The 24,872-nt window shown below is 36.9% G+C and overlaps 1 protein-coding gene across 4 annotated transcripts in view; it reads right to left on the bottom strand.

Annotated features, from left to right (window-relative positions):
- DPP8 (dipeptidyl peptidase 8) overlaps positions 1–24,118 on the bottom strand; it is a 63,165-nt gene extending 39,047 nt beyond the window's left edge. Inside the window, exons 1-6 of one of the 4 annotated variants that reach the window (XM_036087165.2) lie at positions 23,918–24,118; positions 22,026–22,163; positions 19,548–19,817; positions 17,332–17,444; positions 2,619–2,792; positions 976–1,144 (exon numbers count right to left, since the gene is read on the bottom strand). In XM_036087165.2, coding sequence (XP_035943058.1) covers positions 976–1,144; positions 2,619–2,792; positions 17,332–17,444; positions 19,548–19,817; positions 22,026–22,062 — 763 coding nt within the window. In that variant the 5' untranslated portion in view covers positions 22,063–22,163; positions 23,918–24,118. Of the gene's footprint in view, positions 1–975; positions 1,145–2,618; positions 2,793–17,331; positions 17,445–19,547; positions 19,818–22,025; positions 23,862–23,917 lie in introns of those variants that run through there. The other 3 variants (XM_036087166.2, XM_078079198.1, XM_078079197.1) reach the window with 3 other exon arrangements.
- Between the last annotated feature and the right edge of the window lie 754 nt (positions 24,119–24,872).

Here is a 24,872-nt window from a genome sequence, read left to right as displayed (position 1 = left end):
TGAAAATTAAGTATTTCCACAATACACAATTCTACAAAGTTTTGTTTTTCCTATTATGACAAAATAAATAGGCTCTCCAAAAAGGGGAGATAAATTTTTGTGTATTAGGTTTTTGTTTGTTTCCCAAAAGCAAGATTAATTTTAAGACTTCTTTTATTTGCAAGAGAGAGAGCACAAGCAAGGGGAGCTGCAGGCAGAGGGAGAAGCAGACTCCCCGCTGAGCAAGGAGCCCGACATGGGACTTGATCCCAGGACCCCAGGATCATGACCTGAGCCGAAGGCCGATGCTCAACCAACTGAGCCACCCAGTCCCCAATTGGTCCCCAATTTTGGGATCAAAATTATTTTTTTTAATTGAAATTTAATTTAATTTATTTTATTTTTATTTTATTATGTTAGTCATCATACATTACATCATTAGTTTTTGATGTAGTGTTCCATGATTCATTGTTTGCATATAACATCCAGTGCTCCATTCAATACGTGCCCTCCTTAATACCCATCACCAGGCTAACCCATCCCCCCCACACCCCTCCCCTCTAGAACTCTGTTTGTTTCTCAGAGTCCACAGTCTCTCATGGCTTCTCTCCCCCTCCGATTTCCCCCCCTTCATTTTTCCCTTCCTACTATCTTTTTTTTTTTTTTTTAACATAAAATGTATTATTTGTTTCAGAGGTACAGGTCTGTGATTCATCATGAAATTTTATTTTAATGAGAACAGTTTTGGGGAAATCCTGGCAGTCTTAATAAGCTAAAGAAACAATCATGTCAGAAGTGCTACAGTGCTATCTGAAAATGAACATTAAAATAAGGTAGCATTATGCAGGTGGTACATACTATTTATCCTCTGTACTTTTTTTAGATTTGAATTTAAAATATAAAGGTCGCCTACTTTGCCTCAATTTCAAAAAGTGAGCAAAGGCAAAATTTTAAAAATACTTTTCAGAAAAGTAGATTTGAAGAACTATATGTTACCATTGTGCACATAGGTGAGCCTCCTTTCTTCTCTGGTTACGATGTTGGATATCCAAATATCATTGCTATGTATAAAAGCAATCCAGTCTGGATCAGCTGGGCATAATTTGGGATCCATGCGAATGTTGGGACAACTAGTCTCTACTAAATTCGGCCGTAAGGGCTGTTGCTAGAAAAGAAAAAACATTTTTAAGGCAAGTATCAGGCTGATACATATTCATTTGCCAACACCCTTCCTATAAAATTAACAATAATTCCAAGTAAAATGTCAACTATGATAATTATTCCTCAGAAAAATAACACTTTTGCATGCCTTAACTTACAAGGACGGACTCTTTTTTCTTTTTACTATGAATTAGAAAGCTAAGGGTAATAGGAAAGTAAATAAAGATTTTTTAAAAGATTTATTTATTTGAGAAAGAGAGAGAGAGTGAGAGAGAGAGCATTCGAGTGTACACGGAGGGGCAGAGGGAGAAAGAGAAAAGCAGACTCCCTACTAAGCACAGAGCCCCCACATCCCACGACCCATGGGTTCATGACCTGAGCCAAAAATCAAAAGAGTCAGACACTTAACCCACTGAGCTACCCGGGTGCCCCAATAGGAAAGTAAATAAAGACAATATAACAGCGCTTCATAAATTTTGTTATCCAAACCTGTTTAACAGAGTAATTATTGCTTGTTAAATACTTTTATTATTATTTACTGAATATTTATTAAATATTTCAAATTAATTTTACCAATCTGAAACAGTTTGCTCATAAAGCTTTAACAAAAGCCAGGATCATACAATTCTAAAAAAAGAACTATGTAAAGAATTGCCTGGACGGGTGTCTGGGTGGCTCAGTCATTGAGCATCTGACTCCTGATTTCATCTCAGGTCATGACCTCAGGGTCATGAGATCAAGCCCTGCATCAGGCTCCATGCTCAGTGGGGAGTCTGCTTGAGATTCTCCCTCTCCCTTTGCCCCTCCCCCACTCATTCTTGCTCTCTATTTCTCTCTCAAATAAATAAATAAATCTTAAAAAAAAAAAAAAAAAAAGAATTGCCTGGAATAAAACCAAACATTTAAAACCATTTATTAAGATGGATTAAGTTTTTGGGGTGCCTGGGTGGCTCAGTCAGTTAAGTGTTCAGCTCAGATCATGATCCCAGGGTCCTGGGATCGAGCCCCACATCTGGCTCTCGGCTCAGCGGGGAGCCTGCTTCTCCCTCTCCCTCTGCCTGCTGCTCTGCCTACTTATGATCTCTCTCTCTCGCTTTGTCAAATAAATAAATAAAATCTTTAAAAAAAAAAAGATGAATTAAGTTTTTAAGGGAACCAAAATTAGACTGCCTTGTGATAATATTATCCCCAAAATCCCCCTCAGCATTTACTCAGAAAATGGGCATTGAATGCCCTTTACTAAATCTTCCTACACAGCAAGTGTTTTTAGCATTTAAAAAAATTACATATTAATGTCAGTGCAAAAATGATTAATTCTTAATATTAGAAATTAATACTCATGTATCTTGTTTTCTTTACTATTAAATTTCTCACTTGGTGGGCAGATATAATTTTTTGGCTTAATTACCTTTCTGATTTGGATGCAAATAACCTTTAGGACCCAAAAACAGATTTAACAAATAGTAACACCAACTTACAGTAAATCCTTGTGGCCCTCCATCTTTTACATGATAAATTCCACTACCAGCTTGAAATAGAAATGTTCCACTTCCTTGGTGATAATCATAGGAAGCAATTCCAACAGTTCCAATGCGTTTTCTTTCTCTTAATAGTTCTTCTTCTCGAGAATACATTCCATAGTCCAGTGTTGCCTAATACAAAAGGAAAGAGAAGTCACCTACTCCAGTCTTCTGAAAGCTTGCTATTTGCTTTTAGCAAAAAATTTCCAGTGAAATCCTAGCATCTCCCATATTACTGAGTCTACATGTTCAATGACTCCAAAATATGCCAGTAACTCTAAGCAAACTAATTTCAAGAAGTCTGCTGAAAGATTTCCTGGTAGAGGGTCTCTAGATGATTACTGCATATAGTAGAGAACAAGAATTGTCTCATCACCTTGGCTTGGCATTCTAGACCTTCCACAACTTAAATGTAATTGAGCAGTGTTGCATGTAGTTAAGAGCACAGACTCTGAAACCAAGTGGTTTGAATCTAGGCTTTGACACTCACTAGAAGACTGACTTTGGGAAGTAGCTTAATTTCTTCAAAAGTAATTGTTCTCACTTTCAAAATAGTAATATATCATCTACTTCAGCTCTGTGAAGATTAACTTAGATAAAAACATGTCAAGCATTTAGCATAATGACTGGCATAGAGTAAGTTCTCAAGTATCAGCTGTCATTAATACCTTCCTACCACATCTATTAATACTCTTCTAATAAAACCCTAGATCAGGCTGATGTCATTGCATAAAACCCAACATATGAGTTGCTACTTCCTGGTCTTTGTTTGTTCCACTATCTCCCTTTGAAAGGCTATTTTTCTTTCAAACATCCAAGTTTTACCATTATCCCAAAACCTTAGCTCTGATTCAACCTTGCCAAGCAAAGTTTCCTGATCCACTATGATGTACAGTTATCTCTTCTTTGAAATTTATATAAGAGTCATTATCTCTTTTACTTATTTGACTATGGTATTGTTTTTCACTTTTTTCAGTATTTCTGACTAGAAATAGATTAAAAAAAACTTAAGAGCAGAATTTGTGTCATTTTGTTTTCCTACTTGCAGCATCTGTTAAAATCTCTCTCAAAGACTATTTGTAATTAATGACTGATGATGATGATGAGGGGTTTTCCTAAGCTAGAAATATTATTTGATACAGGTATAAAATTTAAAAAGGAATATAAAGAAAACAAATTTATTAAGTGCTAACAAAAAAATTTACATCCACATTTTCCCTATGAGCTCCTTAATACTTTGAGTGTGATAAATAAGGGAAGCAGACATGGTTTCTACTATCAAGGATACCTTACAAAGGAATCTAGATGAGTTCACTGGCAGGAATGTATTACTCCAAAACTAAGCTAGCACACTGAAAGTAAACATTGTTCAAGGATGGCAAATACATGTCTGTACTTGCAAACCTAAAATAATGTTAGGTGAGGATAAAAACGAGACAACCTGGAAATCTTGCTAAAAACCCACCTAGTTTTTTGTATTCATTGTATCACTTTTTTATTAATATTTAATTACATGTATATACATTTATACATGTGTGTTAGGCTCCAATAGAAAAAAACCTGTAAATTCAATGAACATATAGTTTTATTAATTCTGATCTCTTTAAGTATCTTTTTTTTTTTTTTTTTAAATATTTTATTTATTTGACAGAGAGTGACACAGCGAGAGAGGGAACACAAGCAGGGGGAGTGGGAGAGGGAGAAGCAGGCTTCCCGAGGAGCAGGGAGCCTGATGCGGGGCTCGATCCCAGGACCCTGGGATCATGACCTGAGCCGAAGGCAGACGCTTAACGACTGAGCCACCCAGGCGCCCCCCTTTAAGTATCTCTTAAGACTCTTTCCATTGAAGCCAAAAGCAATTTTGAGAATATGATTATATTTTAATTTCTCCCCTCATTCTCCCTGAATGTTATTGGACTTGGTCTGTACTTAATATGTCCTAATACTTAATAATCAGAACACAAGAAATTTCAGAGCTAAGAAATTAACTTTCACAAGAGAACTCTGTATTTATAACTTGGTAATTATAAGATTTGTTATTTGAAAGAATAACAAGCAAGATGATAAAAGAACCCTGAAAAAGATCAATTACGGGGAACAAAGCTCACTTTACCAGATATTTAAAAATTAAAACATGAATAAACATAATGAACAACAACAATGGTACAGGACAGAAAATCTAAAATAGAAAGTCGAATATAGAAATTTATAAGAAAAAAACAGTAGGTGGCGCCTGGGTGGCTTAGTCGTTAAGCATCTGCCTTGGGCTCAGGCATGATCCCAGGGTCCTGGGATCGAGTCCTGCATCGGGCTCCCTGCTTGGCGGGAAGCCTGCTTCTCCCTCTCCCACTCCCCCTGCTTGTGCTCCTGCTCTCGCTGTCTCTCTCTCTGTCAAATAAATAAATAAAATCTTTAAAAAAAAAAAAAAGAAAAAAACAGTAGGAAAAAGATGGGACTTTTAAAATCAGTGATTACTGATTTAAATTTTAAATCAGAAATACTGCATAGCACATGCAAAAAAAGATAACAATGGATCCATTTCTCACATATGCCAAATACATTAGAGATTTAAGTGTTAAAAATGAAACCAACTTCCGCTTTTAGCCAAGATGGAGTAATAGGGACTTGGCTTATCCTCCCAACCGAAACAACTAAGAAAATGAACAAAATACATGAAATAATGTTTTCAAGACACTGGACATTAGACAACAAAGGACAGTGATCTCTGAGAAATGGGAACCAAATGAGGTGAGCCTTACAGCTGTCCCAGTTAACTGCCCTGACAGTTTCCAGATGTTGGCATAAGTGAGGGGTAGCCAATGGATCAAAGAAGAAATCACAAAGGAAATCAGAAAATACTTTGAGACAAATGAAAACACCATACCAAAACTTAAGGCACGCAGCAAAAGCAGTGCTCAGAGGGAAACTTACAACTATAAATATCTGCATTAAAAAAGAGATCTGAAATAAAAAACCTAACCTTCCACCTTAAGACACTGGAGAGAAAGAGCAAACTAAGTCCAAAGCCAGCAGAAGTGAGAAAATAATACAAAATAAGTTGGAAATAAAACAAAGAATAGAAAAACAATAAAGCTCAACTAAACCAAAAGTTGTTCTTTGAAAAGATCAAATTTAGCCAGAATGATAAAAAAAAAAGAGCCAACAACAGAAGACTCAATTTACTAAAGTCATGAATGAAAGAGGGTCATTAGGAATAATTTCACAGAGATAAAAAAGGTTATAAGGGAATAGTATGAACAACTGTATGCCAACAAACTCAATAATGTAAGTGAAATGGTTAAATTCCTAGAAACACACAAACCACCAAAACTGACTCAAGAAGAAACAGAAGATAGAAACAGACCTCTAATGAGTAAAGAGACCGAGTTAGTAATCAAAAAACTACCCATAAAAGAAAAGCCCAAGACTAGATGGCTTTACTAATGAATTCTACCAAATGTTTAAAAAAATGAATACCCATCCTTCTCAAACTCTTCCAAAGAAAGAGAACAGGAGGAAACACTTTCCAACTCATTTGATGAAGTAAGTATTACCCAGACACCAAAATCAGACAAAGACCTCACAAAAAAAATATAACTATAGACTAACATCCCCTAGGACTACAGATGCAAAAATCCTCAATAAAATATTGGCAAGCTGAATATAGCAGAATATTAAAAGAATTGCATACAACCAAGTGGGATTTATCCCAGGAATGTAAGCTTGGTTCAACATATAAAAACCAATCAATACAATGCACAATATTAATATAATAATGGGGGAAAAGTGATCTTCTCAATAGACACAGAAAAATCATTTGACAAAACCCAGCACTGTTTCATGATATAAGTGCTCAACAAATTAGGAATAGAGGGGTAATTTCTCAATCTGATAAAGGGCATCCATGAAAAACCCATAGCTGATATCAGTCTTAAAGGGAAAACCTGAAAGTTTTCTCCTCAAGATCAGGAAAAAGAAATGATGTCTGCTTTTACCACCACTATTATAGAGGTTCTAGCTAGGGTTGGAAAGGAAAAAGGAAAACTATCTCTATTTACAGATGACATGATATTATATATGGAAAACCCTTAAAACAACCTACAAAAAATTATTAGAGCTAATAAATGAGTTCAGCAAAGTTGTAGGATACAAGATCAATAAATATAAGTTGCATTTCTATACACTAGTAATAAACAGTCTAAAAATGAAATTAAGAAAATAACTCCATCTAAAATATCCTCAAAAGGAATAAAATACTTAGGAATAACTTTAAAGAAGTGCAAGATTTGTATGTAGAACACTGCTGAAAAATATTAAAGATCTAAATAAATGGAAAGATATCCCATGTCCATGGATTGGAAAACTTCAGATTATAAAGACAGCAATATACGCCGAATTGATCTAGAGATTCAAAGAATGGCTATCATATCTGCCTTTTTTTCCCCAAATATGGATGAACTGATCCTAATAGTACTGATACGGAATTTCAAAACAATCTTGAAAAAGAGCAGCATTGGAGGACTCACATTTTCAAATTTCAATAGTACAAAGCTACATTAATCAAGACAGCATGGTACTGGCATATGGACAGACTTATAGGCCACTGGAATTGAACTAAGGGCCCAGAAATAAGTCCATACATTTGGGGTCAACTCAATTTCAACAAGGGTGTTAAGACCATTCCATGGGGAAAAAATAGCTTTCCATAAGTGGTGCTAGGACCCACTTATGTAAAAGAATTCCACATGTAAAAGAATTAATGTGGACCCCTATCTCACACCATATACAAAAATTAACTCAAAATAAATGAAAGACCTAAATGTAAGAGCTACAACTATAAAACTCACATATAAGAAAACAGACAAAAATCTGTGTGACCCTGGATTAAGCAACAGTTTCTTAGATATGATGTCAAAAGCACAAGCAATCAAAGAGAAAACAGAATGACTGTACTTTATCAAAATTTAACTGTGTGCATCAAAGAACGTATATTAGTTTCCTAGGACTCCTATAACAAATTACCACAAATTTGGTGACTGAATAAAACAGAAATTTATTCTCTCACAATTCTGAAGGACAGAAGCCCAAAATTAAGAGCTCAGCAGAGGGGCACCTGGGTGGCTCAGTTGTTAGATGTCTGCCTTTGGCTCAAGTCATGATCCCAGGGTCCTGGGATAGAGCCCTGCATCGGGCTCCCCGCTCCTCAGGAAGCCTGCTTCTCCCTCTCCCACTCCCCCTGCTTGTGTTTCCTCTCTTGCTGTGTGTCTCTCTCTGTCAAATAAATAAAATCTAAAAAAAAAAAAAAGAGCTCAGCAGGGTCAGGCTTCCTCCAAAGGCTCTAGGGGAGAATACTTCCTTGCCTCTTCCAGCTTCTGGTGGCTCCGGGGTTCCTTGGTTTGTGGCAACATAATTGTAAATCTTCAGATGATCTTTACCCTCTGTGTCTCTCTCAAATTTCCCTCTCCTTTGTCTTATAAGAACACAAGTTGGGTTGCCTGGGTGGTACAATTGGTTAAGCATCTGACTTCAGCTCAGGCCATGATCTCAGGGTCTGAATCGAACCCCATGTCAGGCTCCCTGCTCAGCGGGAAGTCTACTTCACCCTCTGCCCCTCCCCCAGGTCATGCTCTCTAACAGATAAATAAAATCTTAAAAAAAAAAAAAAATACCAGTTACTGTATTTAGGACCTACCCTATACCCAGGATTATCTCATCTTGAGATCTTTAATTACATCTGGAAAGACCCTATTTCTAAACAAGGTCACATTCACAAACACCATTAGGATTTGGACATATCCTTTTGGTGGTAACTATTCAAACAATACAACACTATTAAGAAAATAAGCAAATAAGCCACAAAAAACCCCAAACAACCTGAATAAAAAATGGGCTAAGAATTTGAATAGATATTTCTCCAAAAACACACAAATAGCCAATAAGCACATGAAAAGATGCTCAATATCACTAATAATTAGGGAAATGCAAATCAAAACCAGAATGAGATACCACCTCATACTCATTAAGATGGCAACTCTAAAAAGCCAGAAAATAGTAAGTATTGGTAAAGATGCGGAGAAATTGGGACTCTTGTGCACTGCTAGTGGGAATGTAAAATGGTGTAGTGGCTATGGAAAATAGTATGGCAATCTCTCAGAAACATAAAAAACAGAGTTATATGATCCAGCAATTCCACTTCTGGATATATACCTAAAAGAACTGAAAGTAGGAACATGAAAATATATTTGTATACCCATGTTCATAGCAGCATTGTTTACAATAGCCAAAAGGTGGAAGCAACCCAAGTGACTATTAATGGATAAATGGATAAACAAATGTGGTATATACAAACAATGGAATATTATTCATCTTTAAATAGGATATTCTGACACATGCTATAACATGGACAAACCTTAAGTACATTATGCTAAGTAAAATAAGCCAGGTACAAAAAGACAAATATGGTATGATTCTACTTATATGAGGTACCTAGAGGAGTTACAGGAACAGAAAATAGAATGGTGGTTGCCAGGGCCTAGGTGGAGGGGTAATGGGCAGTTATTATTTAATTTGTACTGAGTTACTGTTTTGCAAGATGAAATTCTGTGGATGGATGATAGTGATGGTCGCACAACAATATAAATGTACTTAATGCCAATGATGTACATTAATGTACACTTAAAAATGGTTAAGATGGTAAATTTTATATTAATGTATTTCAGCACAATTTTTTTTAATGAAGATATAAGAACTTCAGATTAAGGTAAATGATGAATAGAAGAAAAAGGATGTCACAAAAAAATGTCTTATCCTCCATAAAGGAGAGACCAAAGCAACTGTATTTAACTGTATACATCTAAATTAATGATTATAGTATTAAACACTTGTCAAAGGTAATTATGACCGATTTCATACTAATTAATGATTACTGCAGTTAAAGAAAAAAAGCAAAAAGACAACTCACAGAATGGGAGAAAATATCTGCAAATCACCTATCTGATAAGCATCTGGTATCCAGAATATATAAAGAACTCTTACAACTTAACATTAGAAAGACCCAATTTAAAATGGGCACAGGACCCAAGCACAAAGAGATTTCTTCAAAAAAGATACAAAAACGGCCAATAAAGACACAAAAAAAATGCTCAACATCACTGATCATTAGGGAAACGCAAATCAAATGACAGTTAGATACCTCTTTACACCACTAGGATGGCTATAATCAAAATGACAGAATAATAAGTATCAGTAAGGATATAGAAAATTAGGAGCCTTATACACTGGTGGTAGGATTGTAAAATGGTGCAGCTGCTGTGGAAAAGCCATTTAGTACTTCCTTAAAAATTTAAACAGTTACCACACGACCCAGCAATTCCACTCCTAGATATATACCCAAGAGAACTGAAAATATAAGTCTACACAAAATTTCATACATGTTAAAAGCAGCATTATTCATAAAAGCTCAAAAGCCCAAATGACCCAGCTATCCATAAACTGATAAATAAAGTGTAGGATAGCCATAAAATGAAATATTATTCAGCCATAAAAATAAATGAAGTATTGTTATCTGCTGCAATGTGGATGAGTCCAGTAAATACTGTGCTGAGTGAAAGAAACCAGTCATGAAGGCCCAAGTAGTGCATGATTCCATTTATATGAAATGTCTAGGATAGGCAAACCTATCAAAGCAGATTAGTAGTTGCCCAGGTCTGAGGGTAAGCAGCTAGGTGGATGGGGAGTGACTACTAATGGGTTTCCCTTTGGGATGACAAAATGTTCCAAAATTAGATTGTGATGATAGCTGTACAACTCTGTGAATATACTAAAAACCACTGAATTCTATACTGGGATGAGTGAATTGTATGGTATGTGAATTATATCTCAATAAAGCTGGTAAAAAAAAATAAAAGAATGGAAAAGTACATTCCATGCTAACACTAATCAAAAGAAAGCTAGAGTGGTTATTAAATATTAAAGTAAATTTCAGAATAAAAAATATTGCTAGAAACAGGGAGGGTCATCTAGTAACAATAAAGGAGTCAATTTATCAGGAAGACATAGTCATCCTATCTATTTATGTACTTTATAACATAGCTTCAACATATATAAAGCAAAAACTAGTAGAGCTGCAAGGAGAATTAGTCAAATCTATAATTATGAAATGGAAATTTCAACATTCTCTCTTAAATAACTGATAGAACACACAGAACATCAGTAAGGACAGAGAAAATTTGAACGATACAATAAGCTAACTTCATCTAATGGTCATTTATAGACCCAATAACAACAGAACACATATTCTTTCAAAGTAAACACAGAACATTTACCAAGATGGATCATATTCTGAGCAATAAGACAAGACTCAAAAATTGGAAAAGATTCAAGTCATACAAATTATGGTCTCTGAATACCATGGAATTTGGTTAGAAATTAAATCTCTGGAGAATACCCAAATACTTGGAAACTAAACAGTACACATCTAAATAACTCATGGGGTAAAGGGAAAATAGAAAGTATTTTGAAGTAAATGAAAATGGAAACATCACATATTAAAATGTATGGGGTGCAGTTAATATGGTACTTAAAGGTAAATTTATAACACTAAATGCCTATGTAAGAAAAAAAGAAAGGTCTCAAACTAGTAACCTCAGCCACCACTTTATGAAACCAGAAAAAGAACAATCGAAATCCAAAGTAAGCAGAAGAAAGGCAGTAAAAAAGATCAGAGAGTAAAACAATGAAATAGAAAATGACAGAAAAATTAATGAAACCAAATAGATAGTAACCCTAAGTCAGACTCATTAGAGAAAAAGAGAGAGAAGACACAAATTACAAGAAGGTATCAGGAGTGACAGAGGAACATCACACAGATTCTGCAGACACTAAAAAGATTAGGGAATATTATGAAACTTATGTCAATAAATTCAATACCATAGATGAAATAGAAACATTCCTTAAAAGAGACAAACAACCAAAGCTCACTCAAAAAGAAACAGATAACCTGAATAGCACTACATCTAATAAAGAAATTGAATTTGCAGTTAAAAACTTTTCCACAAAGAAAATTACAGGTCCAGATGGCTTCACTGGTGAATGCTACCAAATTCTTCCAGCAAATTAAAAGGAGGAAATGACTTCCAACTTATTCTGTGGCCAGCATAACACTATTACCAAAATCATACATAATATGTAAGAAAAGAACTTTATAGACCAATACCCCTCATGAACATATAAAAAAAATTTAAACAAAATTAGAGCAAATTGAATCCAACAATACTTAAAAAGGATAATAAATCATAACCAAGTGGGTTTTATCCCAGGATTGCAAGGTTGATTTAACATTTAATAATCAAGTGATGCTTTGCCATATTAACAAATTAAAAAAGAAAACCTTATGATCTTTTCAACAAACACAAAATAAAACATTTAACAAGGGATGCCTGGGTGGCTCAGTCAGCTAACCATGTGCCTTCAGCTCAGGTCATGATCCCAGGGTCTTGGGATCAGATCCCACATCGGGCTCCCTGCTCAGCGGGGAGCCTGCTTCTCCCTCTGCCTGCTGGTCCCCCTGCTTGCGCTCTCTCTCTCTCTGGAAATACATAAAATCTTAAAAAAAAAAAAAAATTTTAACAAAACTCAGTATCCTGATTAAAATTCTAAGCAAGCCAAAAATAGAAGAGTACTTCTCCAGCCTACCAAAGGGCATTTATGAAAAACCTATGGCTAATAGACTTACTGATTAAGGACTGAATGTCTCCTCCCCTAAGATCAAGAACACAAGAACATCTGCTTTCACCATTTCTATTCAACTCTGTACTGGAGGAGTTAGCCAGTACAATAACCCAAGAAAAAGAAACAAAAGGCAACCATACTGGAAAGGAAGAAGTAATACTGCCAGTGTTTATAGACAATATGACCGTTTACACAGAAAAATCCAATGGAGGCTACAAAAATCTAATGGAACTAATAAAAGAGTTTAAGTAAGGTTGCAGGAGAAGATCAATATATAAAAGCAACTGTATTTCTAAATACTGGCAATGAACAACCAGAAATTGAAATTAGAAAATACCATTTACAGTAGAATAAAAAATCTGAAATACTTAAGAGGATAAGACTTATGAAAGACTGTCCAAGACTGGTACCATGGTTTCCTGGGACGGGTGGGAGGGGGAGACTACAAAAGGGTACAAGAAAACTTTTGGGGGTAATGACTGAGGTAATGGTTTCACAGGTACATACATATGCCCAAATCTACCATGTTGTATACTTTAATATTTGCAGTTTATTATGTCAATTATACCTCAATAAAGCTTTAAAAAATGAAACTATGTACGTACCAGATGAAAACATTAGTGAATTCTTTTATAATTTGGGGGTAGAGAAAACTGTCCTAACTCTGATAAGAAGACACAAATTCTAGGAGCAATAAAGACCAATATATCTGATGATATAAAAATCTTTCACATGGCTAACACACACACACACACACACACACACACACACACACACTGCCCCACCCCACCATAAAGTGAGTAAAAATACAAATGACAACCTGGGAAAAATATTTGCCAACCAAATCACAGACAAAAGGTTAATATCGCCAGTATATAAAAGGCTCCTAAGAATGAAGAAAGAGGCCCATCACCCCGTAGAAAAATGGGTTAGAAATACGAATAAACAATATACAGAGAAAGAAATGCAAGTAGCCTTTAACTATATAAAAAGATGATCAATTTTGTCTATAACAGAAATGCAAATTAAACTATATTGGGATACCATTTCCATCTATCAAAGTGGCAAAAATCAAAATGTCTGACCATATATTATGTCAGAAAGCCTATGGGAAAACAGGTACACATGTCTTGCTAGTGGGGATTCAAAATGGCACAGTTCCTATGGAGGGAAATTTGGTACTCTCTAGAAAAATTACAAAAGCATATACCTTTTGGTCCAGAGATTTCATTTCTAAGAATCTAGCTTAAAGACATACTGGCAAAAATATAAAAAGTTGTATGCTCAAGCCATTTCACTGTGGTACTATTTGTAAGACAACAATTGAAAATAACTGAAATGTCCATCAATACGGAATTGGTTGAATATGATTAGTTTATCCAACACAACACAGATTTAAAAAGAAATAAAAATTATGTATAGATTCCTATGAAGTGGTCTGAAGAATACACTGTTATATGAAAATTGCAAGGTAGAAAAAATGTATATTTTATGTTACTATTTATCTAAGGGGGGATATGAATGTCTATATACTCACATTTTAAAAAAAAAGAAGGATAAGCTATTTAAAAACAAAATGGCTAGAAGGAGAGGGAAGGAAATAGGGTAGAGGAGACAGGGAGCTCTTCTGAATATACCTTGTTTTGTGGATTTGAATTTGGAATCCTGTAACTATTTTATAAAACAAAATTCAATTAAAAATAAAGAATTCCAACACTTGAAAACAAAATGAAGCAAATGCACCTCACTGCATAGAACTGGTGGCATAACCACACAGAGAATAATTCCAAGTTACTGCTGTAAGTAATCACAGTGTTGATTCCTTTGTTATTTTTAAACTGTTATGTGTGTAGTATGGGGTAATTATGTTGAGTAGTGAGTAATTATGTTGTTGTTTAAACTGGGATCTTTGGCATCTGAGAAATGAGATTCATACGTAAGATAAATGAGGTTAAAGAAAAATCCTGTAGTGTAAAATGTGAATTAGATGTATCAGTCTGAACTTATAGTTTATCTGAACTGATATGGATTCATATTGACACCTACATTTCAAACACACACACACACACACACACACACACACAATGTATATATTCCCTTGTGTGTTCAATAAAAAAAACAACAACAACAAACAAACCCAGAAACAATTACCAACCCAATAATAACGAACATCCCTAGTACCCAGATCATGGTCTCTTAATACCAATTTCCTCTAAAGGAACCAGAGTTCATGGGAGAAATGACTGACTCCAAGCATGGGATAGGCAATGTGTAAGATGAACGTAGAACATCTTCATCATATTAGCAAGGATCATGTCAAAAGGATCTGACATGTCAAGTTGAAGGGGCTGCCACCAGCCAATAATAAGACAATTTGTACAATAAGAATAACTATCAAGGTATCAAAAAAATCAAACAAGTTTACTCTATAAGTTTATGCAGATACCAAAAAACCCAAAAACCACGAAAACACAAACACCCCTCCAAAAAACCCTCATTCATCACCTATGGAGGATTGCAGGAAACAAATTATTTGAAAAATGATAAAGGAAAAGAATATAACTTTATCCTGCCTTTTTATTATGAACTACACATCAGGATAACTGAATAGCTGTTAAATAGTAATTTCTTTCTATAGAAGTATTTTAGCTAATAAAGAAGGAATGATAAAATATCACCATTTTATAACTCCTAATGAATTAATGGATCTTGGCAATGATCAAAGGGTGCCATCATCATAAGAAGAGAAATAAGACTCTATATGCCTCTTGATGGGAAGCACACCTTAACTATGAAATACTCTTTCTTTTAAACTATCGTAGAATAAATATAACATAAAATTTACCATCTTAGCTATTTTTAAGTGTACAGTTCAGTAGCGTAAAGTACACTCATACTGTTGTGTAACCCATCTCTGGAACTTTTTCATTTTGTAAAACTGAAATTCTCTACCCAATAAACAACAACTCCCCATTGTTCCCTTCCCCCAGCCCCTGGCAACCGCCTTCTACTTTCTGTCTCTATGAATTAGACTACCTTAGGTACCTCATGTAAGTGGAATCATATAGTATTTGTCCTTTTGTGACTGGCTTATTTCACTTATCATAACGTCTTCACGGTTCATCGATGTTGTAGCATATGTCAGAATTTCCTTCTTTTTTAAGCTGAATAATACTCCATTGTATGTATATACCACATTTTGTTTATCCATCCATCTGTCCATGGACACTTGGGTTGTTTCCACCTTTTGGCTATTATGAATAATGCTGCTATGAACATGGGTGTACAAATATCTGTTCGAGACCCTGCTTTCAAAAAAAAGCAAACCTGGGTCTGATCAAGTTTCTAGATCTAACTACCTATTCATATTTACAGAAAATACAGGGGACCAAAAAATACATCAAATAACACCACGGATAAACAATCAGCAAAAACAGACCTTTCTTCAACAAAGTGCAATGGGAAAAAAAAAAAAGGATGGAGGGCAAACCAATAAATTAAAACAGACCTATTAATCAATTGTAAAATATGAACATTATTTAGATCTTGATTTATAAAAATCAAGTATAAAAAATTATAGTTAAAAATCAGGGAAATGTGAACACTAGTTGAATATTTCTATGAAGAAAATATCAACAATTGTTTAAGTTATGATAATGATACTGTGATAATATCTAAAAAGAATTTGTACCCTTTAGACACACACTGATTTATTTAGGAATGAAACAACATATCTGGCTCTGCTTCAAAATAATCCAAGAGGTGCGGGTAGGGATTGCGTGGGGGGACTGGTAGGGCTACAATGAAATGCAAAGAGTTGATAATTGCTGAAAATCACGTATGATTCTACTAGTTTGAAATTTTCCATAATAAAAGTTTAAAATAAAAAACAACTTTGAGGGGTGCCTGGGTGGCTCAGTCATTAGGTGTGTGCCTTCGGCTCGGGTCATGATGCCAGGGTCCTGGGATCAAGCCCCGCATCGGGCTCCCTGCTCTGCAGGAAGCCTGCTTCTCCCTCTCCCACTCCCCCTGCTTCTGTTCCCTCTCTCGCTGTGTCTCTGTCAAATAAATAAATAAAATCTTAAAAAAAAAACACAACAACAACAAACAACTTTGATTTATTAATTTGCAAACTGTTCCATGAGGAAACTACCATTATTTTGGTTCTTTCTGTTTTAAAGAAAAGTCATAAGCCTATGTGAAAAACAACAGCCCTGATAAATAGTTACAGTCAAATGATTAGTTATCATGGAAATTATTTTTTTAATTCCTAAGAATAATATCACATTTTAGTTCATTTAACCCAAAATGCTATTTAATAAGGAAACACCCAATGTAAAATAATAAATGAGAACCAAATGGGCAATTACACCCAAATTATCATCTTGTTCTTGGGGTGTTTTTAACTATTTGCTTTTTGTGTAAAGATAAGATACTGAGGAAAAAAACAAACAAAACAAAACAAAACAAAAACAACCCTTAAGCTTTGATTCTACATAAACTGAATTCTATATTTAGAAACAAAAACTGAACTTAGTACCTTTCCTTAACCCTTAACTTAGCACTGTTACTAAGTATTAGAACTACAAATTCAATTTAAATATTTAAATAAAAAGCCTTCTGGAAATATAATTACTTCTTTTATACGAACAACTCTTCCCCCCAAATGTGAGAACTATATAACTAACAAGTTTATAGAAGGGAAAGGTGATTAAACAGGGAGAAGCTAGTTTTAAAAATCAGAATTATAATATCCCTTAGTTTCAGATGTTGAGAATTAAATGGAATTTAACAGTCATACATTCAAAACTATAAAAATATTTTAATTCTTTTTGAGTCACCTCTACTTCAAATATAAAACCCCACTTGAATTTCTGCCTCTCAGTAAAGGCAGTATCTGAAAATGTACACCAATCACAGGAACAGCATTGTTTAATCCTACCTGAAAAAGATCCAAAAGAGGCTTCCAAGAGAGCATTAAGACTGCTGCTCTGTTGATGGTTTTGGGAATTTCAGAATAAAACAATGTATTTTCTCTGTTCTCACCAGACATAGCTATAAGAGAAAACAATCATTTAAAAATTATTTTCAAAAATAGCAATCTACTGCAATCACAGTCTAAATATATAATGCTTTAAAAAAAAAAAAAATTTATTGGGGCGCCTGGGTGGCTCAGTCGTTAAGCATCTGCCTTCGGCTCAGGTCATGATCCCAGGGTCCTGGGATCAAGCCCCGCATTGGGCTCCCTGCTCTGCAGGAAGCCTGCTTCTCCCTCTCCCTCTGCCTGCCTCTCTGCCTACTTGTGCTCTCTCTCTCTGTCAAATAAATAAATAAAATCTTTAAAAAAAAAAAGATTTATCCATTTTTACAGAGAGGTATCAAAATATCAAATAATCAATATTAAAAAAAATCACAAATTTCTACATGACCAAAGGCACTAAAGGCTGAAGACAAATTAAATCTCAGAGGAAAATATCACAATGGGTTAATTCCCTCATTACACCAAAAAAAAAAAAAAAGCTTTAAGAAGAAAAACACCCACAATCCAATAAAAAATAGATAGGGGCGCCTGGGTGGCTCAGTCGTTAAGCGTCTGCCTTCGGCTCAGGTCATGATCCCAGGGTCCTGGGATCGAGCCCCACATCGGGCTCCCTGCTCCGCAGGAGGCCTGCTTCTCCCTCTCCACTCCCCCTACTTGTGTTCCCTCTCTCGCTGTGTCTCTCTCTATCAAATAAATAAATAAAATCTTTAAAAAAAAAAAAATAGATAATGATTATAAATGAGTTACAGAAAAAGAAATACAAATGTCTCTTAAATATGTGAAAAGATGCTCAACCTCACTTAGAATTAAAATTACAATGATTGGGGCGCCTGGGTGGCTCAGTTGTTAAGCATCTGCCTTCGGCTCAGGTCATGATCCCAGGGTCCTGGGATGGAGCCCCACATCAGGCTCCCTGCTCAGCAGGGAGTCCGCTTCTCCCTCTCCCACTCCCCCTGCTTGTGTTCCCTCTCTCACTGTGTCTCTCTCTGTCAAATAAATAAATAAAATCTTTAAAAAAAAATTACAATGATTAACCTTGTTGAAGGATAATTTGGCAATATCAACCAAAATTCAGAATACACACACCTTTTGTCCCAGCAATTCTACTCTTTGGAATTAGTCCTATATATAAATTCACAAATTCACAATGATCCACTACAGTGATATTCATTGCCTCATCTTTTGTAACAGTATAACAGAAAAACCTAAATGCCCCTTATTAGAGGCATGGTTAAGTAAATATGGCACAATTATATAATGGAATCCTCTTAAGTTATTAAAAAAATGCATCTGTAATTACTGATGTGGACTAATGCAGAGAGTATCTCTAAAAAAATATATATGTATATGAATGAAATAACTTTGGAAGAAAGAAGTAAACCTACTTTTATTTATTTATTTATTTTTTAATATTTTATTTATTTATTTGACAGAGAGAGAGACAGCGAGAGAGAACACAAGCAGGGGGAGTGGGAGAGGGAGAAGCAGGCTTCCCGCTGAGCAGAGAGCCCGATGTGGGGCTCGATCCCAGGACCCTGGGATCATGACCTGAGCCGAAGGCAGACGCTTAACGACTGAGCCACCCAGGCGCCCAAGAAGTAAACCTACTTTTAAAAATTTAATAAGCAAAGGGCACCTGGGTGGCTTAGTTGGTTAAGGGGCTGACTCTTGATTTTGGCTCAGGTCATGATCTCAGGGTTGTGAGGCTGAGCCTGCCCTTGTGGAGTCTGCTTGTCCCTCTCCCTCCCCCCTCCCCCTCCCCCTGCTCATGCTCTCTTGCACGAATGCTCTAAAATAAATAAAATTTTTAAGAAAAATTTAATAAAGAAGTCAGTAGCATAATATATCTAATTTAGGCAGATGTTAAATGTGGAGTGAATAGGCTCAGGAAAAAGACACCAAAACCAGCCTTGGTTTAAAAAAAATGAAAGCAGCAACTGTTGAGAGTGGTTTTACTGTTTGTGTTCCTAATCTGACCATTCCTAAGGAAAGGCATTTTGTTCCTTTAATGGAACATCATTGATTCATTATTTATTCCCCAAAATTTGAGTGCCAATTGTATCTATATTTTGAATTAAGAAAGCACTTCCTCTCAGAAACTATGACTTCATACTCACCAAGGTAATATATCCTGTCTGAATGAGGCCCATCTGGATCATTCCTCTTCACAAACATAAAATCATGTGGTGCCTTAGCCATCATGTAGCCATGATATTTTCTGGTATCAGCAAGGAGCTTTTTAAGCTGACTCCAGGAATATCGCTCAACATAAAATGGCTCCAATTTAGGCCGATCCTGTGATTCAATATTCTCCTCACAATCTGCAGTTTCAAAGATCTCAACACCCAGCTGTTCTGTTTCCATCGCTGCTGCCATGTTGCATTTTCCTAGAAAAATAAGGCACATGAAGTTGTTCACAGGCCTGCCTTCTTTTATATTAATGGGAATGACAGTCTGATAGTGGTCCCCCCACCAAAAAGGCAAGGAAAAAAATGCTCTTCAGCATAGTTGCAACGAAACCTAGTAAGAAAAGTAATAGCTCCACCTTCTCGGTGTTCAGTTTAAAAATGAGATTTTTTTAAAAATTGAGGTCATGTCTGTTTCACTGTGACTATAAATCCCTTTAGGAACTTTTGTAAAAGGATGTCCTTACCTATCTCTTGCCAAAATTCCTTTTTTCTTTCCCACACTGGAAGGAAACAGGCCATATGCCAGTTGGCTGCTATGCTCCATCCAAGACCATGTCAATAGTGAATCTAAATGTGCTAAGGGAGTTAAGTGTTTTTGCACTTAAAAAAGTAACACATTTGATAAATGTGGACTTCAGTTAAAAGAAATAATCACGACCAATTAGAACAGTAATAAAATTGCAGCAAACAATGTACTTGTAATAAACTACCCAGGGCACTTACCAAGATAATATAAATACTGTTTCCGTTTAAGTGGAACTCCAAACAATAAAAGACTTAACTGGCTGGTACATTTTTCTTTGTCTTCTGCTCTTGCCTAGACATCACTATCTTATGATCACTTTTGGTGACTATAAGGAATTTATGTAACTATTATTGCAAATTATGTAACTTTTACTCTCATGATTAAATGGGAGAAAAAAGATACTATCTTCAAGCAGCTTTAATGAGATGAAGTAGTTTATGCAAAAAGCATTTAATGTTTGTACTATTGATATTCTGACAAAAATCTGAACCCAAGTTTGCAAATTTTCCAGTTCAACCCCAAAACAGTGTTAATATTTCATCTACTAATGATATTTCTTTTCATTTTACAAATTCAGAAGGGGATGTATTTTCCTTTATCTATTTCAATATTTAAACAATATTTCAATATTTAAAGCAGTGATGTATCAGAAAAAATAACAAGAAGTGTTATAACAAGCCATTGTGTGATATTCTGCCATGCATTATTCATGAAACTATCAAAAAGAAGCAACATAAACAAAAATTTTGGAGCAACCTGTGGATTTGGGAGAGAAACAGATTATATTTATGTAACTACCTCTAGAACAACAATCAATGCATGGTTGTATATTTAATATGATGTCTTTTTTTAAAGCTCAATTTCCCAGGTTAACAAGAGTCCAAGGTAACTACCAACCGCAGAGAAAAAGTAATTAGCAGGCGTGGGTTGTGAATTAGTCCACCAGGCAAGCATTATGGCATGCAAAATGAAATGAACTGTGTGGCCAGGATAGTGTGTCTTTTTTTATGGTACAGTGAACTGTACTATCATTTTCAATGTAACAGTAGCAAAAGCGACCAGAAAACCCATTCAAGAATTTATCAGGTATCCAACCTATAACATTACTACAATGGGGCTTTTACCTCCAAGGACCAAAATCCAAACAGCTCAGCAGAGAAAAAGTCATTTAGCTCAACTGCTACTTAGCACACTGATAGTAAGTGGCAGTATATGAGAGTGGAGACTGCCCATCTAAAAGCTAGTGGGAGGCCTATTTTCTATCAAATATGTCAGTGGATCTAGCTTGATTTCTAAGAGTTAGGGACAAGTGAGAGAAAAAGCTACACAAACCATGCTCATTATCCTCAACTCCCCAATTTTTAAATTTGGAACTTCATGTCCAAACCACTGCTCACAAGAATAAGGCTAGGGAATAAAACCAAGAAGCTCAGCAGGCAGATTTCCCAAGGCTTACTGTCCAGGTTCTTGAGTCACCATTAACTTGACATCTCTCCTGTGTCAAAGTTGCATTAGCTCGCACTCATTAATAGTGAATTACCTGCTATTCCTAAATTGTACTAGGCTTCTGGACTATTTCTGTCTCTCTACACACATACATACACACACAAATTTTTACAGTTCAAATGACATTCTACTACTCTGTTTATAGTAAATGAATATCCCACATTTTCTAGGATATTTTAGTAATTTACACAAATGTGTAACAAAATGATTTAAGTTCCAGATTTCCATAACACCGTATATTCAAATACATTCTCAAAGTTCTAATTTCAAAAATTAGAAAAGAGAATCTGCATACATTTTCAGCACATATATGTGCTGCATATATGTCACTGCCCCACCTACCTCCTCACTTAAGGCCCTTCCCTCGTGCCTACCTGATTGTATTTTCATCTGCTCAGATCTCTTCCACATTCAAAGAGATCTTTTTTCAAGTGACTCAACTTCAAGCATAGATCCCTCTGCTCATCTTGCTCTCTTCTCACAGGAGTCTTTCCTTTTCTCACCATCCAATCCTGCTCACCAGGATAACGAAATAAGATATAAGGCTGTTGATCATTATTGAAATGGATCGTATGTGGCCAAAACGATTAAATCTAAAGTCCCAAATAGTATATAGAAATATTCTTCTTGGCGTAATATATAATTATATATAATGCCTGCATTATTTTGTATCTGTATTTTAGATTATCAAAATCATAATTTTTAAAAAATTTCAGAAATGTATAGCCTAATTTTCTCAAAAGGATATCCTAACAACAGTGTAAATCCTGACATCTAGATGTACATTAAAAGGAAAATTATGGAAGAACTTTAGAAAGTATAAAAGGCACACAAATGTGAGGTTACTCAGGTGGCTATTGCAAATCCTCAAAAATGACAGATGATTACTAGGATTTATTTCTGTGTGCTTGGTCCTGTTCCTGCTTTTACATTAATAATACATTTGTATTATTTTACATAATACATATTGAGCTGGTTGGAGACAGAGTAGACTTGTAGAACAACCAAAAAGAGTTATAAAACAGGCCATTTTTGTGGAAAGGGAACCAACTTGAATTTAATAATTTTTTCATAAGACCAAGAATGTGCTATCCATTTTAAGTGCATTCCACTTTTGCTCCTTTCCTTTCTAGCTCTAGTCTGAAAATAACTGAATTAGGTAACTTTTCCATAAAAGGAAGCATTAAGTTGTTCTGGAATTCCAGTAAAAGAAAGAAAAAAAAAAAAGAGGATCTGTGATTACACTTGTTATTTCATTATCAGTTTTAATTCTGGGCTCTCATAGCCCAAGTAGGTGATGGAGAGAGATGTGGTGAGAAAAGCTCGGGGCAAATGGAGGGAAAACAGTGAAGTTATGCTAGCCTAAGAACAATGGACTAAGATGTCAAGACACGGTCCCATGCACTAAGCCCCTCACTCAGAGCAGAGCATCTTGGGTTAGAGAATAGCTTCAGAACTCCTGAATCTGGACGTACTCAACTGTCATTCTTATTTTTAACCCAAGAGGCAAACAGTCGTCCAGTTGAACACCCCACGCCTCACTGAAGCCTAGCTATTTCACTCTTCAGGGTCCATAGCTAGTTGAGAGGTTCATTATCACTGACTGGGACAAAGATCTTGAAAGCTATGAATGGGGAGGAAGAGAGGTGTAATAGAGAATGTTGAGAATGGGGGGATGCCAAGTCTTAGAAGTCTCAGGAGAAAGTGTGTGAGGGCAGAGTTGGAAAGAGGGAAAGAAATGTATCTATCCTGCCCCGGGGTGTGTGAAATAGAATGAGAAGGGGCCTCAGGTGAGCAGGGAGGGAATCGACCTAGAGTGAGGCAGGAGGAAGGAAAAGAACACCGGCTGGGAAATCAGAAAAATCTCAGTCCGAATCCGATCCGCCACAGTCGAACTTTAGGCAGATCCCTTCGCCTCTGCGGGCTTCCGTTTCCTCATCTGCAAGCCCGGGCAATACCCGGCTCCCAACCCCAGCGAGGCTCAATTAAGATAACGGACGTGGAAGTCCGGAGGCCAGCACCCAGCGCTCAGGGGGCGCCCAGTGAACGTTGGTGGAATCGGAATCTGAGAGCCTCGGCTTCCTCTTCCGGCAAGCGGGGCCTCGCCACCAGCTCTGACCCGCGCAGGGCGGCGCGCCGGGTAAACCGCAGAGCGGGCTAACCCGGAGAGCGCGCCGGGCGGTTCCCCGGTGAGGCGGAGCGGGCCCGCCGGGCTGGGGCCCAGGCCTCGCGGGCGAAGGGGAAGGAGAGGGGGCGGATACTGCACCTTCCCCCCCGGCCCCGCCCGGAGCGTCCCGACGCGTGCTACGGAGCGGGCCTGCGCCGCTTCATGCCGCGCCGCCTCCACTCCCGACCCCGCTGCGGCGGCTTCCTCGGCGACCGAGCCGGTGGTAACCCAGGCGGTGAACACGGCACTTAAAGGCGGTGGCGGCAGCGGCAGCGGCGGCAGCGCTCCGGCACTTCCGGTTCCTCGCGACCCGCCCTCCGACCAGCGAAGGCTCAGCGGGGCCAAGAAGGGCGCCGCTCCCTGCTGGGTGGGGTGCGTTGCCACAGTGCAATCTAGTGGCCGGAGGAACAAACCGGGCGCGGGACGGGGGACAGATGTAATCCAGAAACAGACAGCGACTTGCTAGAAGTCGCAGGACGCACTGTGGCGCGCCTCTGCTTATTCTTTTTTTTCATTCAACAAATATATATTGAGTGCCTGCTATGTGCCAGGTAGAGTTGTAGATTAGAGCAAGGAGCTGGCCACCGAAAATCCCTGTCCCTGAAGGAAGATGACAGAGGAGAGGGACCAAGGCCCGGGGGTGTCTTTTATTTTTTATTTTTAAGATTTTATTTATTTATTTGACAGAGAGATCACAAGTAAGCAGACAGGCAGGCAGAGGGAGAGGGAGAAGCAGGCTCCCTGCTGAGCACGGAGCCCGATATGGGGCTCGATTCTGGGACCCTGGGATCATGATCTGAGCCAAAGGCAGACGCTTAACCGACTGAGCCACCCAGGCGTCGCAAAGTGGTTCACTGCTGTGGTGGAAAGAAACCTGAACTTGGAATCAGAAAGCTTGGCTCTCATACTAATTAGTTATCTTTAGCAGGTCACTCAATCTCTTTGAGCCATTGTTAATCTGTAGAAGAGATGTAACAGATTAGTTATAATTAAGAAAAACCATATGTATCACCGTAATACATAACGATGAGGAAAGTGGGGACTAGGGCAGGAA

The sequence above is a fragment of the Halichoerus grypus genome, chromosome 8 (assembly GCF_964656455.1).
Source record: "Halichoerus grypus chromosome 8, mHalGry1.hap1.1, whole genome shotgun sequence".
NCBI lineage: Eukaryota > Metazoa > Chordata > Mammalia > Carnivora > Phocidae > Halichoerus > Halichoerus grypus.
This window is presented reverse-complemented; position numbering and strand designations above follow the sequence as displayed.